Below are 13568 nucleotides of genomic sequence, written 5' to 3' on the forward strand. Positions count from 1 at the left end.
GTCACAACAGTTAAATATTAGGCTAAATAATGTTATACAATGCTTATGTCATTGTTTGAGGCAATTTTTTTGGCTTTATATTTAGATATATAGCAGGATACATTATTGCTGTTTAGAAATAAAGTTTCAATTAAAATTTTAGAATAAATCAAGGGTTCATTTGTGGGCATCATGTACTGACAATGAATATCCTATTTTACAATTGGAAATTGCTCTTTTCCTTACAAAACAGGTTTGTCTTAATAGTATAGTTTTCTCTAAATGTCTTCATTGGAATATATTAGTCTTCAGGAAAACAGTTTATCATAAGGAATAAAGTCTTGGAATGCTATTCTTAGCAGGGATATGATATTACATACTGGATTTATTCATGCTTTCCTTGTATATTTTTACCACACAGATATTCAATTAGGCTATACTTTTAAAAGTGACAGGAAATGCATATACAGAAAATTCCACCATTAATAATGTTGAAAAATAAAAGGCTTCCTATAAGTGAGGAAAAAATAACAAAACTCCATCTGTGTTTCTCTAAATTCCAGCCAACCAAATGCTCCCTCTTTTTAATATCCCTGAGTATTAAATCAATTGGTCTACCTTCTTACCAAGCATTAAGAACATTATTTTGCCCGCATCCTGATGACATATTTCTCAAACCCGATAAAATATTTGTGTTCAAATATAAAAAAGGATGGATTAAGTTTTAGAGCCTTTATTTCTTGAATTCTGTTCAAATCATTTTCTTCTTAAAAGTATAGAGGCCTAGATTTTAGCGCACATTTTAAACAAGAAGAGATGCTTACCATGTGCATGTACAGACCAGTCTGAATTAAGGAAGATCAGCATAGCACTTTCACCTGTGGGTGGTTAAATGCACAGTTAGAGACACTCATCTAAATGGACTGTTATGTAAAGCTAATGCTTCTGCTTGATCATGCTTCTATCTTTTTCAGCAGGTTGTCTCTTTTCTCAAAAAGGTTATAAACATCAGGAAAAATACTAAAGAATAGAATTGATTAATGTGACATATTTGAGTTTCTTTCTACCACTCTCTCAACAGCAAGTCATAGAGAGGCAGCTCCAAACACAGTGAATTAAATTTAAATTACACAGCTTTGGCTAGAAAATTGTGCAGGTAATTTAGCTTCTAAAGTGAAATTTGATTTTTTCCCTTACACTTGAGCCACTTCCTGATTTTTCATACTGTGATGATGATGTTTGCCAAGCCATCTATTGATTTGAGGTCTTTTATTCTCAAGATTGTTGCTGGTTTTTTTAATTTCTGGAGGAAAAACATATATGAAAATCAAGAATGTATTTCATTATACCAGGGAAATTATATTAAAAAGTAAAATACAGTTTTACAAAAAAGTCAAATTTGTATTTTTTTCTACTATAAGAGGGCTATAGGAAGTACCATTGTATGACATCTTTTGTTATTTTAGGAATTGTGTTTTGCAGAAGGTAACACTGAGAACATTCTCACACTTTCTGGTTAGTGTAGAATTGTTCCAAAAGAAAATAAGTCAACTTTTAAAACAAAGCTTAACTTGTATTGCCTAAATAATTTAGTCTGCGTGAAACACTACCCACTGAGTCACACAGTTGTAGCCCATGAATTTTTTTTTAAGAAGCGTTTTTTTTAAAGTTTATATTTGATGTTTGCCTTCTAAAAGGTCAGAGTTTGAACCTAGACAGTAAAAGATGGTACTTAGTTCAACAAAATACCAATATAGCTACTGTATTTTGATACAAATTTTAACGTGAGATCTCAAGTTAAGAATAATTCATAGGTACAAGTTTCAGTTTAATATCTATAATTATATTATTTATAAATATAATGCAAAAACATTAAATTGGTGTTACATTCATGAAATATTGAAGAAAATGTTGATAATAATATTGAAAGTTTTAATAAACATTTACAGTGCTGTCTCCTTCAACGTACTTTTCATGTACTAATTTAATCCTTGTAACAATAGATACTATTATGCTGTCACTTTTTATGAGAAAAATAAGACACAGAACTGTTTTTAAATGTTTTGAGCAGGGGTTCTCAACTTTGGCATTATTGACATTTCAGGTTAGATCATTGTTGTCTTCAAACTGTCATGTGTATTTCATAATATTTAGGCATTGTGTGGTAGCTCATTCCTGTAATCCCAGCACTCCTGGAGGCTGAGGTAGGAGTATTGTTTGAGGCTAAGCGTTCTGGATATGCCTGGGCAACACAGTGAGACTGAGTGGAGACCTTGCTTGAAGAAGAAGAAGAGGAAGAGGAAGGGGAAGGGGAAGAGGAAGAGAAAGAGGGGGAAGAGGAGGAGGAGTAAGAAGAGGAGGAGGAAGAGCAGGAGGAAGAAAAGGAGGAGGAGGAGGAGAAGGAGGAGAGAAAATAATACTTGGCAGTCAAAAATAGGAAACGACAGTAGCAGACTTCACGTTCCAACTGTGACAACCTGAAATATTTCCACACATTACCAAATGTCCCTCCAGGTGGAGGAAGGAAAAGGTGGCAATATCACTGCTAATGTGAGAGCCATTGGCTTAAAGAATTTACTTACATCCTCCTACCTCTAATGAGAATAAAACACCAATAGGAACAACAACACAATATTGATTTCATCAATATATTTAACATTCCTCAAAGAAAATGAGAAATTTTCTGTAGCCTTGAAATTAATTTGAAATTGAGAATAAAGGTAGCTTTCCATTAGATGTTGGTCCCAGAAAAAAAAAAAAAAAAAAAGCTCATTGTCTTCTCTGGAGTGAATTGGAGCAATTGACTGGCAAGACTACATAATTCAATAACTTGTCATTATCAAGTCTGTTTGTATATTACCCAGCAAGATTTAGTTGTGCCAAAAGGAGAATGGGTCTTTGCTTTTAAAGCTTTCTCTTTAAAAAGATACCTACGTGATTATCATGCCAATTGCTAACAATCTTCACTGACATTAAGAGTTACATTGAGGCCTCTGTTGTATTCCATTGGTCTATATATCTGTTTTGGTATCAGTACCATGCTATTTTGGTTACTGTAGCCTTGTAGTATAGTTTGAAGTCAGGTAGCATGATGCCTCCAGCCTTGTTCTTTTTGCTTAGGATTGGCTTGGCTATATGAACTCTTCCTTGGTTCCATATGAAATTTAAAATGGTTTTTTTCTAATTCTTTGAAGACCAGCTGATCTTTGGCAAACCTGACAAAAACAAGCAATGGGGAAAGGATTCCCTATCTAATAAATGGTGTTGGGAAAACTGGCTAGCCATATGTAGAAAACTGAAACTGAACCCCTTCCTTACACCTTATACAAAAATTTACTCAAGATGGATTAAAGACTTAAACATAAGACCTAAAACCATAAAAAACCCTAGAAGAAAACCTAGGCAACACCATTTAGGACACAGGCATGGGCAAAGACTTGATGACTAAAACACAAAAAGCAATGGCAACAAAAGCCAAAATTGACAAATGGGATCTAATTAAAGAGATTCTGCACAGCAAAAGAAACTATCATCAGAGTGAACAGGCAACCTAGAGAATGGGAGGAAATTGTTGCAATCCATCCATCTGACAAAAGGCTAATATCCAGAATCTACAAGGAACTTAAACAAATTTACAAGAAATAACCAACCCCATCAAAAAGTGGGTGAAGGATATGAACAGACACTTCTCAAAAGAAGACATTTATGCGACCAACAAACATATGAAAAAAAAAAAACTCATCATCACTGGTCATTAGAGAAATGCAAATCAAAATGACAATGAGATACCATTTCATGCCGTTTAAAATGGCGATCATTGAAAAATCAGGAAGCAACAGATGCTGGAGGTTGTGTAGAAATAGGAATGCTTTTTACACTGTTGGTGGGAGTGTAAATTAGTTCAACCATTGTGGAAGACAGTGTGGTGATTTCTCAAGGATCTAGAACCAGAAATACCATTTGACCCAGCAATCCCATTACTGGGTATATACCCAAAAGATTATAAATCATTCTACTATAAAGATACATGCACATGTATATTTATTGCAGCACTATTCACAATAGCAAAGACTTGGAACAAACTCAAATGCCCATCAGTGACAGACTGGATATGGAAAATGTGGCACATATACACCATGGAATACTATGCAGCCATAAAAAGGATGGGTTCATGTCCCTTGCAGGGACATGGATAAAGCTGGAAACCATCATTCTCAGCAAACTAACACAGGAACAGAAAACCAAACACTCCATGTTCTCACTCATAAGTGGGAGTTGAACAATGAGAACACATGGACACAGGGAGAGGAACATCACATATTGGGGCCTGTCGGAGGGTGGGAGTCTAGGGGAGGTATAGCATTAGGAGAAATACCTAATGTAGATGACGGGTTGATGGGTGCAGCACACCACCATGGCATGTGTACACCTATATAACAAACCTGCATATTCTGCACATGTATCCCAGAACTTAAAGTATAATAAAAAACAAAAAAGAGAGAGAGAAAGCCCACAAATTATCAAATATCAGGAATGAAAGGGGAGTTAGCACTGCAAATGCCACAAACATTGAAAAAGTTAGAATATTATGAATAACTTTGTGAATAAATTCAACAATTAAAAAAAAAAAAGACTTACACTTCCCGGAAAACCAGTATTTTTAACTTCCCTTTCTAAAATAGCAGCAGCAAAATGCATAAATCCAGAAACTCTCCCAATTGTCTCAGAAGAATTAAGAGCAGAGTAACATGAAACCATCTAAAATGCTATTTAAAGGTTTGTGTTTATTTACAGTTATATTGTAAAACATTTGCATCTGAACAAATTATTTGTTCTTAAAGACCCTGCACCTGAAAGATTTTTAAGCCTAATACTTTCTATAAAAGTGCATCACCCCTTGTCTCCATTTTTCAAAATGCCACAACTTTCTTAAAAATTATTTAGTTATACTTTAATCTGTGACAATATTAGGTGCTCCTTTAATATTTGGTGCTCATATCGTATTTCTGCTTTTTCTTTGAATACCTTTATTGTTTTCTATATTATTTTAATTCCACCTTTAAATTAGAACTGTATCAATGTTGCAGTTCTGAGTATTGTTCGAACAATTCTAATCTCTTTAGTCCTTAGTAGATGTAATGAGATATTTTTATTTATTTGTATACATTGGAATCTCTGTTTTACCTTAGCACAGCCAACTCTGATATAAGCCTTTACAAATTCCATGCAGTATGTATGCTGAATGTACTGCAGCTTGTAAGCAGCAATAAAGAACAACCTTTCGTGCTTATCAATGTGTTGATTATGTGACTAACTGCTAGGATTTACACACTCTGCTTTTTATTACAGTGATAGTTATCTTTTTTGCTATAAGCGCAGTGAAGCAACTAGAATGTCACAGAGAAAACTGTCACCTCTTCCCCTCCCCCACTTTGAATATACTTTTCATTTATTATGAAACCATAATGATGAAAGGGATGATGGGGAAGAAATACCTGCTATCTGAACATTACAAAAATGAGCTTCAAGTGTGAAATCATAATGAAAATTGAAAAGTGTCTTAAATGGATTGTATTTCCTTGCCTTTGTGCACTAATGAAAGAGCTTTCTAATTCTCTACTTAATCTGTGTTTCCTACAATAACAAACTATATCTCAAAGATTCATCAAACTCTACGTAGTCATGAATGTAAAAGGTTATGGCTATTCTGCTTTTAGGAAGCCAAGCACAAGTACTACATGAAGCCCAGTGATGCATACGTTGTAGCTCTCCAGGCTGTAATACATTTCAAATCATCTGTTTCTGCCAGATTGTTTTAAACCTCTGTATGATACTGTATGCAGCTTCTATCTGCATTTGAGTGGACGGGTATCAACAAGTTGGCTGTCACCATTTCTACGTCCTCATGTAAACTAAGGTGTAATCAAGTTTTCACAAATAGGCAGTTACTTCTATGAAGGATGTAAAATTTAAACTCTGTGTCTTTAGAAAGGGAAATGGTGAATTTGGTTTCTTGATAAACAAGGTGTGTTGCACTTGTTAATGAGACAAAGATGAGAGAGTCTGTTAGGACTCTTTAAATTAATCTACTGAATGTGTTTCTTTTGCAGACCACAGATGACATCCTTGTGGCCTCAGCAGAGTGTCCCAGCGATGATGAGGACATTGACCCCTGTGAGCCGAGCTCAGGTGGGTTAGGTTAGTCGACTTTTTTTCTTACTTCCTTGGCTTTACTGTGAATCTTTGTTGCATGTTATATTCCTTAGAAGGGCCTTACATTCATGTCTAGAAGGCTACTCTCCTAGGTAATCAACCTTACAATGGTTGATTGTAAGATGAGGACTCTTACTTTTTACATAAATTTTTCTACATTTATTGAAAAAAATTAAAAATAAAAACAAAACACACCAAGATTATGTATTTCAGAAAAAGCAGTGGGTATAGCACACAAGGCTGCTACCTTACTGTTCACTTTCCATTAGCTCACAACATAATTTTTGTGTGGAACAGTATAATGAGCTTTCCCTTGGGTCACTCATAGCAAAATTATAAAGCTAAAAAATTGCAGCACATTGTGCAAAATTATCTGACCTTTCTGCTGACAAAAAGTCCCCACCACTCACTCTGCCAGCAAATTACCTTAAGTGATATATTTCTCAATTTTGGAAGTGAGAGTATTATGGCAGTAGTAAAACAAACAGCAGGTAGAGTCCTTGATATATTTAATAGAGAAATATTTGAGTCTTGCCATGTTTCCCTAAAATTCAAGCTGAAGCATTTTACTTCTTTATGATATGTTTGCATCTTCTGATGTGAGTAACACATAAATAATATTACCATACAGCCCTTATACCATTAAGTGGTGGCTGTAGACCCTGAAAAATAAATGAAGCAGAGCCTAGATTTGACTCCAGATATTCATCATCTCAAGTGTTAGGCTCATTTCCATTAGTTTTGTTTTGTTTTGTTTTGCTTTTGTAAAGCAGTATTTAAATCCAATAATATTCTTTGCTGGCCATAGTGGCTCACGCCTGTAAACCCAGCGCTTTGCGAACCTGTCAGGCAGATCACTTGAGGTCAGGAGTTCGAGACCAGCCTGAACAACATACCGAAACCCCGTCCCTGCCGAAAATACAAAAATTAGCCAGGGGTAGTGGCGTGCACCTGTAATCCCAGCTACTCGGGAGGCTGAGGCATGAGAATCACTTGAATTTTGGAGGCAGAGGTTGCAGTCAGCCAAGATCACGCCACTGCACTTCAGTCTGGGTGACAGAGTGAGACTTTGTCTCAAAATAGTAATAATAATAATAATATTGTTTGCATTAACAAAATCAGTGAGGTGGATATGGACTAGCCACTGTCTGCTAGTGTTGTCTGTTGACGTCACCTGGAATCCCAGGAGAATTTCATGTCGCAAGAAAGCAATGAATTTGCATTCTTGTGAAGAATACATTTTAGAGTAAATTTTTAGAGTAAATCTGCTCTTTAGAGTAAATCGGGATATGTATCGTGCATCTCGTTTTGAATATTTGAAGATCACTTCCCCCACTGATTGTAAACTACTGACTCTAGCGCTTAGAGAGCAGCTGCTGAGTGCCAGGGACGGGGAGGAGCACTGCAGTCACCTCGCAACAGGAGAGGCATGGGAGACCAGGCTGGGTATGCTCTGGTCCTCTTTCCTCCAGGCTGCACAGTGCTAGTCAGGATTCTCAGCCCCCAGAAACATCTGTCATTCACAATGATCAGCTCTCTCACGATCATCCATTCCATTCTCCCAGCTCATTGACCTCTGCAATCATTCCCTCTTGGTTGTCGTGACAGATATATTCACATCATGGCACTATCCCAGGCCCCTTTACTACAATCTTGCCTTTGTTTTCATTGGTATGCTAAATCTCTCCGTTAGTTAGCAACAACAACAACAACAAAAGAAAATCATTGCTATTACTTTTCTGTCATTATATCAGTCCCATCTCTCTGCCTTTTCCCACCCTCAAATTTCCCTTCCCCATTTCTTCTGTGCTCACATGTCCAACCTTCCTGGTGTTAATCTTTCATACGAGGACATTCTTTTTTCTAGCTCTTCTCTGAGATCCTCTAGCATGATTTGTCCATGTAACAAAGTCTGGTCTTTGTATATTGGGGTGTGTGTTATGTATAGTTGATTTTGTTTTCCCAATTACTGTTTTCTTGAGGTCAGTCCATTTTTTCAGTATTTTACACAGTATTAATACAGTGATGAAAACTGTTGAAGTTCTTACTAATTACAGGTCTTGCTGAATCCCTCTTTTACTGTCTAAGTATAGGCTATCATACCCTTCTTGCAGAATCCTTACCTTGAGTACCTAGTGAATCACAGTAACTAATTGCACTTACAATTGTCACTTTTTCTTCTTGAGCTCAGCTGAATGATCCAGTTCTTTGAGCCATTGCTTATAGGTCTGATTAACCATTCCTTATAGACTGGTTTACTGCCTTTTGCTCTGGTGACACTAGACCTAAGAACAAGATAGTGGAGGAAGAAGATAGAGGAGAGGAGAGAAAAGGGGGATGGGGTAACCCTTTTGCCATCATCTTCTCCTTGTTCACCCGAATTTTGTCTGCTTTGTTAAATATCATAACACAATGGAAAGTGAGTAGCAGCTTATTAATTGCCATACTCATGGAATCTTTCTGCCTTTAACTTTTTCTTCTCTCTTTCCACACATCCCTCCGTGTCCCTCCACAGTCTTCAGTTTTCAGTTCATCAGTTCCTGTTAAAGCAAGAACTTCAGATTATTCTGTGATAATGGGATCATTCACTGTAAACCTGTCCTGTGACCTTATCTCCCCTGGTCTTGATAATGTATGCCATGAATCATGTCTCTTTCAATTTCTGATGTTAAATCTCTTTCTACATTAGCTTTTTCTGTCCAACTCCCTATTACTTTTTTTTCAAGTCTGTCTTCCATGCTTCATATGGAGGTGACTCTTTTGGCAGAAATTGGTTCTATTTATGTGATAGCTTCTAATGAAATTCTTAGTTTATATGATGTTTTTCTATTTTTCCAACTTTTTTCTTGGAATAGGGGTTGCATTTTTCTGTTTGTTTCTGTTTTGAATCCCAAATCTGAATAATGTTCCATCATAGGCTGCCCCTCCTGCAGGTCATGGTTTCCTAATGTGCTGGTTTTCTTCCATCTCTTTTTCCTGCATGCGATTCATCTCGAATGCAGATGTAAAATAATAGACAATAATTATAGCTGCTGCTGTTATTAGACATTGGATAATTGTAGCTGCTATTAGATGTTAGAAATATCTTAATAAAAAATATTTTGCATATTAGGCTGTATTTTGGGATAGTGGCTTTTTATAAAACTAACATATTGAGGTAAATATTCTGAAACAGACATATCTTCTATGCACATTTGCTAGTCCTTGGGCAAGTGAAAGCAAATCTTTGTAAGGAGATGCACCGTTACCTTTATAGGTGTGTTGCCCAAATCTTCTGGGTACCTCACTCTCCCTAAGTATTTACTCATGAGTTTTCTAATCACTCTGACCCTTCCCCACCTTCAAAAAATGGCTTTTTCTCTGAAAGTGGGCTATGTTCCTTATTTAGGTACCTTCCTAAAGCTGTTAATGGAAGAAATAGGAAAAATCTAGCATCATTTTGAGTACTAGTAAATTGTTCCTTTTATCAAATATTTGATAAACTGGAATTACCTGTGATTCCACGCAGAACTCTTAATGAACAGGGAAGTTATATATTTGGTGGGTTGTCAGCTTCATCGCTGATCAATTATTGAGTGTCACTATATATGCACTGCTCTGCTAAGCTCTGGGAGCAAAAATAGAGAGTTTATGCCTTCAGTTCTACATTAATTAATATATTGAAGACATTTATTGCAATGTTTGACATGAAGTAGAACATAAATGGTGGCTTTTTCCCCCAATTCAGTTATACAAAAGAAATTCCAAGCTATTTTCCCTTTTACATATTGTTGTCACTTTTCCTGGCTGAAAATTGGTGGGCCACTGATGAAACCACTCAGGCCTCCTGATGGGAACTGTACATGTTAAAACTAGATTAGGGTCAACCTCCTGGGTGGGAACACATGGAACTCAATTATACTTGATTTCAGCCACACTGTCCTGCACAGTTAGCATAGGATGATAACTTCACATTGATATAATTAGTTTCAGAATACAAAAGGATGGCTTCAGAATATGAAATATTGGCGATGTGATTAAGGAGGGCTAAGTGAACCCCAGCTCTTAGTGAACAGGTAGAAATCTGAACCAGCTATTGGTAACAAGGTCATAGGTCACTATTGTCCTAAACTGCCCAATTTAAGAAGCATAGACACATGAGAGATAACATTTTTTTCATAATTTTTCTCACAAAACATTTACACCTTCTGTGATTTTTTTTCTCAGCCTAGATATATGATTGCTGGAGTTAATAAATGAAAAGTGTGTTATAAAAAATGTTTTGCTCAAAATAAGTGTAATATGAGTGTTTGCTGTTATTACTATTATTATTTTTACACACACACACACACACACACACACAAACACATATTTTCCAAGACTTCGTTTTTCACATGAATCAAAGTTTTTGTAAAACATGTCTTTAATTTTTACATTTTAGATCCACTTAGTAAATTGACAAAATGGCAACACTGCAAAACCACTTAAGTTCCAAGAAGGTCCTTTAATCATGTCAGTATCTCTTAGTTTGGAGGCCCTCTTCTAAATAGAACCCTTTCCAAAACTCCTGAAGAAGTGTGTAAAAGGTGAGTTTTGTGTCGATATTCAGGATCCTAAATGAAGATAGTGACCCTCTTTGCTGTAGGAGGTCCCTAATAAATTACTCTAATTTATCATTTGTTGCAAAGGGAACCGGACCTGCTTCCTGTTTTCTGGGAGCCCTGTTTAGGAAGGACAGTTTCCTGTTAGATTTACAGTGCTAAGAATAATATGTCAATTCTCTATGAGTGGTTAAGGGATGGGTAGCTAATAGGATATTAGCCACTTTCAAATCAATTAAACTTTTGTCAAACTAGGAAAAGAAAAACTCCATTGAATAATCAAATATCTCATTAGTCATAGGGAAAAAGAAAAGCATCGCCCGTTTTTGTGGCATCTCTTTAGCTGGAACACAAGAGGTGAGGTCATCAGTACAACCACTCAAAAGACAACTGTTGATTGCCTATCAGAGGAATCATGTTGATCAAGGTTCAGATTATATAAGCAATGATAAATAGCAATAATAGCTAGTATTTGGTGAAGATTTATTCTGTGTTCTTAGTCCTTTACAAACATTATTCCATGTCATTATTTTATGAAACTATGAGGCATTTTCATAGCTAAAGAGAGTCAGACAGATTAAGTCATGTCATGCAGTATGAGAGAGCAGGTGTATTCTCTAGTTAAGAAGAGGTGGGCTTATGATTTCTTGGAATGCAGAAGGTTTTTCCTCTAAAATTCAGGCACCTCACAAATATAGAATCGATTTTTCAAGAGTTCATTTAAATAACTTCATGTCATATTCTTTACATGTATTACTATTCATTAAGCTAAATTTGTTGCAATTACCATGCAATTTGAGGGGTTTTTCAGTGTGCTGTTTTGAGAAAAGATCAAGGGATTTCTATTGAATTGATATCATTAACCACATTAGGAATAAAGATATGTATATTGAACAAGGTGCATCTTTTCATTAAGTAAGTATCACGATCATTTAAAGGACTCTCCTGCTAGATCATATTTTTAGAGCTTGATTAGAAAATAATTTTGTTCTACATTTAAATGTGTGTTATTTATTATGTAATTATTCAAAAGTGACTTTAATTAGCCCATAATAGGCAACACGTTGCTATCAAAATGGAGGATTTTGAGCTGCAGCCAGAAAAATAGTGGCAATGAGTGTTCCATTTGAGGGAACATCTAGAGCATCTTCTGAGTACCAGGCCAGAGTCAGTGCTGAGGGCCCAGCTCATCATTCAGGTGCAGGATGGGGCAGGTGGAGTTGGAAACCGATGTGCTAGCTGGGTTTCAGGGTGCAACATGCTGGTGTAGGAAATGTTTTTTTCCATATATAGTTAATTCTTCAGAACACTGGAGTAAAAATAAATGGTACATGGTTAAAGTAGAAGAGAGTTATCACATGTCATTTTTACTCACTTTGCCCCTGCTTTTCTAAAGGCAGTAATGTCAGATTAAAAATTACATTGAACAAAGTCAAACAGGCAAGGAAGATTTAGTCAAGGCTATCACAATAGGGGAGGTGGGCCAGAGTTCAGCCTGAACGCAACTCACTGAAAACAAACAAACAAGAAGGATGGAGAATATTTAATTGCTAGGATGGGTGGATTTGGGACCAAGTGTGCTTGCAAATGGGCTTCACCCAAAGGAAATGTAAACAAAGTATCTCATCTTTTCATGACAGGGGGTAGTTTAACAATTTGGAGCAAGGAGCCCACTGAAGTTAGGCTCCTACCCTTCCCACAGAAATTAGGAGATAGGGGTTCTATCTTCTTTGATGTTTATATTACAAAGAGATGGCTCCCAAGTCCTGCATATTTACACATCAAAGGGACAGATAAAGTATTTGAAATTACAAATGCCCTAAGAAATGGAAGGCCAGGGGACCAGAGGCAGGAAGAAGCCTATCTTTGTTTGGTTAAGTTGAGATCAACTTTCCCAGCAACCAGTTTTTATTAAACAAAACTAGTTTCTACCAGGAGTCCAGCAAGAAACAAAATCACGAGCAAAAGGTATTTTGTATGTGTGTGTGTATGTGTGTGCATATGCATGTGTCTTTTTGTTTTGTTTTGTTTTTTAGAATATAGCAATTTGTATTTAATTGAACTATTTTTACCCTTTTGTGAGGTTTGGACTTTTTTTTTTTTTTTAAACAATGGTTGTCACACTTTAGAAAAGCTCTTAACAACATTTTAAAAGAATTGTGACATGCCACCAGAAATGAATATTAGTTATGGCCAGGACTTTGTAATTATATAGAACTAGTTAGAGATGCAGCCCTTTCCTGATCTTGGGAAAGTTACTTAGTAGTTTTGATGCTCGGTTTCCTTGTCTGTAAAATGGGGGAGAATAGGGTTAATTATGAGATAGGAAAAAGAGGATTCATACATAATGCTTGGCAGTGTCTGGCACATACCACATACTAAGGGTTTAACAAATAATTATGACACATCCAGTGATAGGTGAAGGACCTACTGCTACTAGCATTGGTTGTGTGCCAATGGAGGCAGTATTCTGCCTTGTAGTGAGGTCATTCATAAGGCATTGAGCATTTGATCAAAGTAAAAAATCAGCAGCACAGTCTCTTTAGGCATTAGAGAGAATGGGCTCTATTAAAATGTCTTAACTAACATATTATTGGCCACTTAAAATAATTACTTAGCATATAAGTGAGTTTGCTAAGGGAGATTAAGCATTTACCTGAAGTCTGTAAAAAATAGATGGCTGCTAATACAGAAACCTACTACAATAAGAAACAGAAAACTCTGTTCAGTAATGAGTACAGCATAAGTTTTTAGGCAGCCTGTATGTATCCAGCCTTAGAGCATTAATAACCAGTT

General features: G+C 36.1%; 1 protein-coding gene across 6 annotated transcripts in view; it reads left to right on the top strand.

Moving 5' to 3' along the window:
• Window positions 1-13568, top strand: part of NRXN1 (neurexin 1) — a 1138235-nt gene that overhangs the window by 1107360 nt on the left and 17307 nt on the right. For 5 of the 6 annotated variants that reach the window (XM_011961493.1, XM_011961492.1, XM_011961488.1 and 2 more), the window contains one exon: window positions 6090-6177. In XM_011961493.1, the coding sequence (XP_011816883.1) occupies window positions 6090-6177 (88 nt within the window). The remainder of the gene's footprint in view (window positions 1-6089; window positions 6178-13568) is intronic. The other variant, XM_011961491.1, reaches the window with a different exon arrangement.

Source organism: Colobus angolensis, unplaced genomic scaffold (genome assembly GCF_000951035.1).
Source record: "Colobus angolensis palliatus isolate OR3802 unplaced genomic scaffold, Cang.pa_1.0 Scaffold558, whole genome shotgun sequence".
NCBI lineage: Eukaryota > Metazoa > Chordata > Mammalia > Primates > Cercopithecidae > Colobus > Colobus angolensis.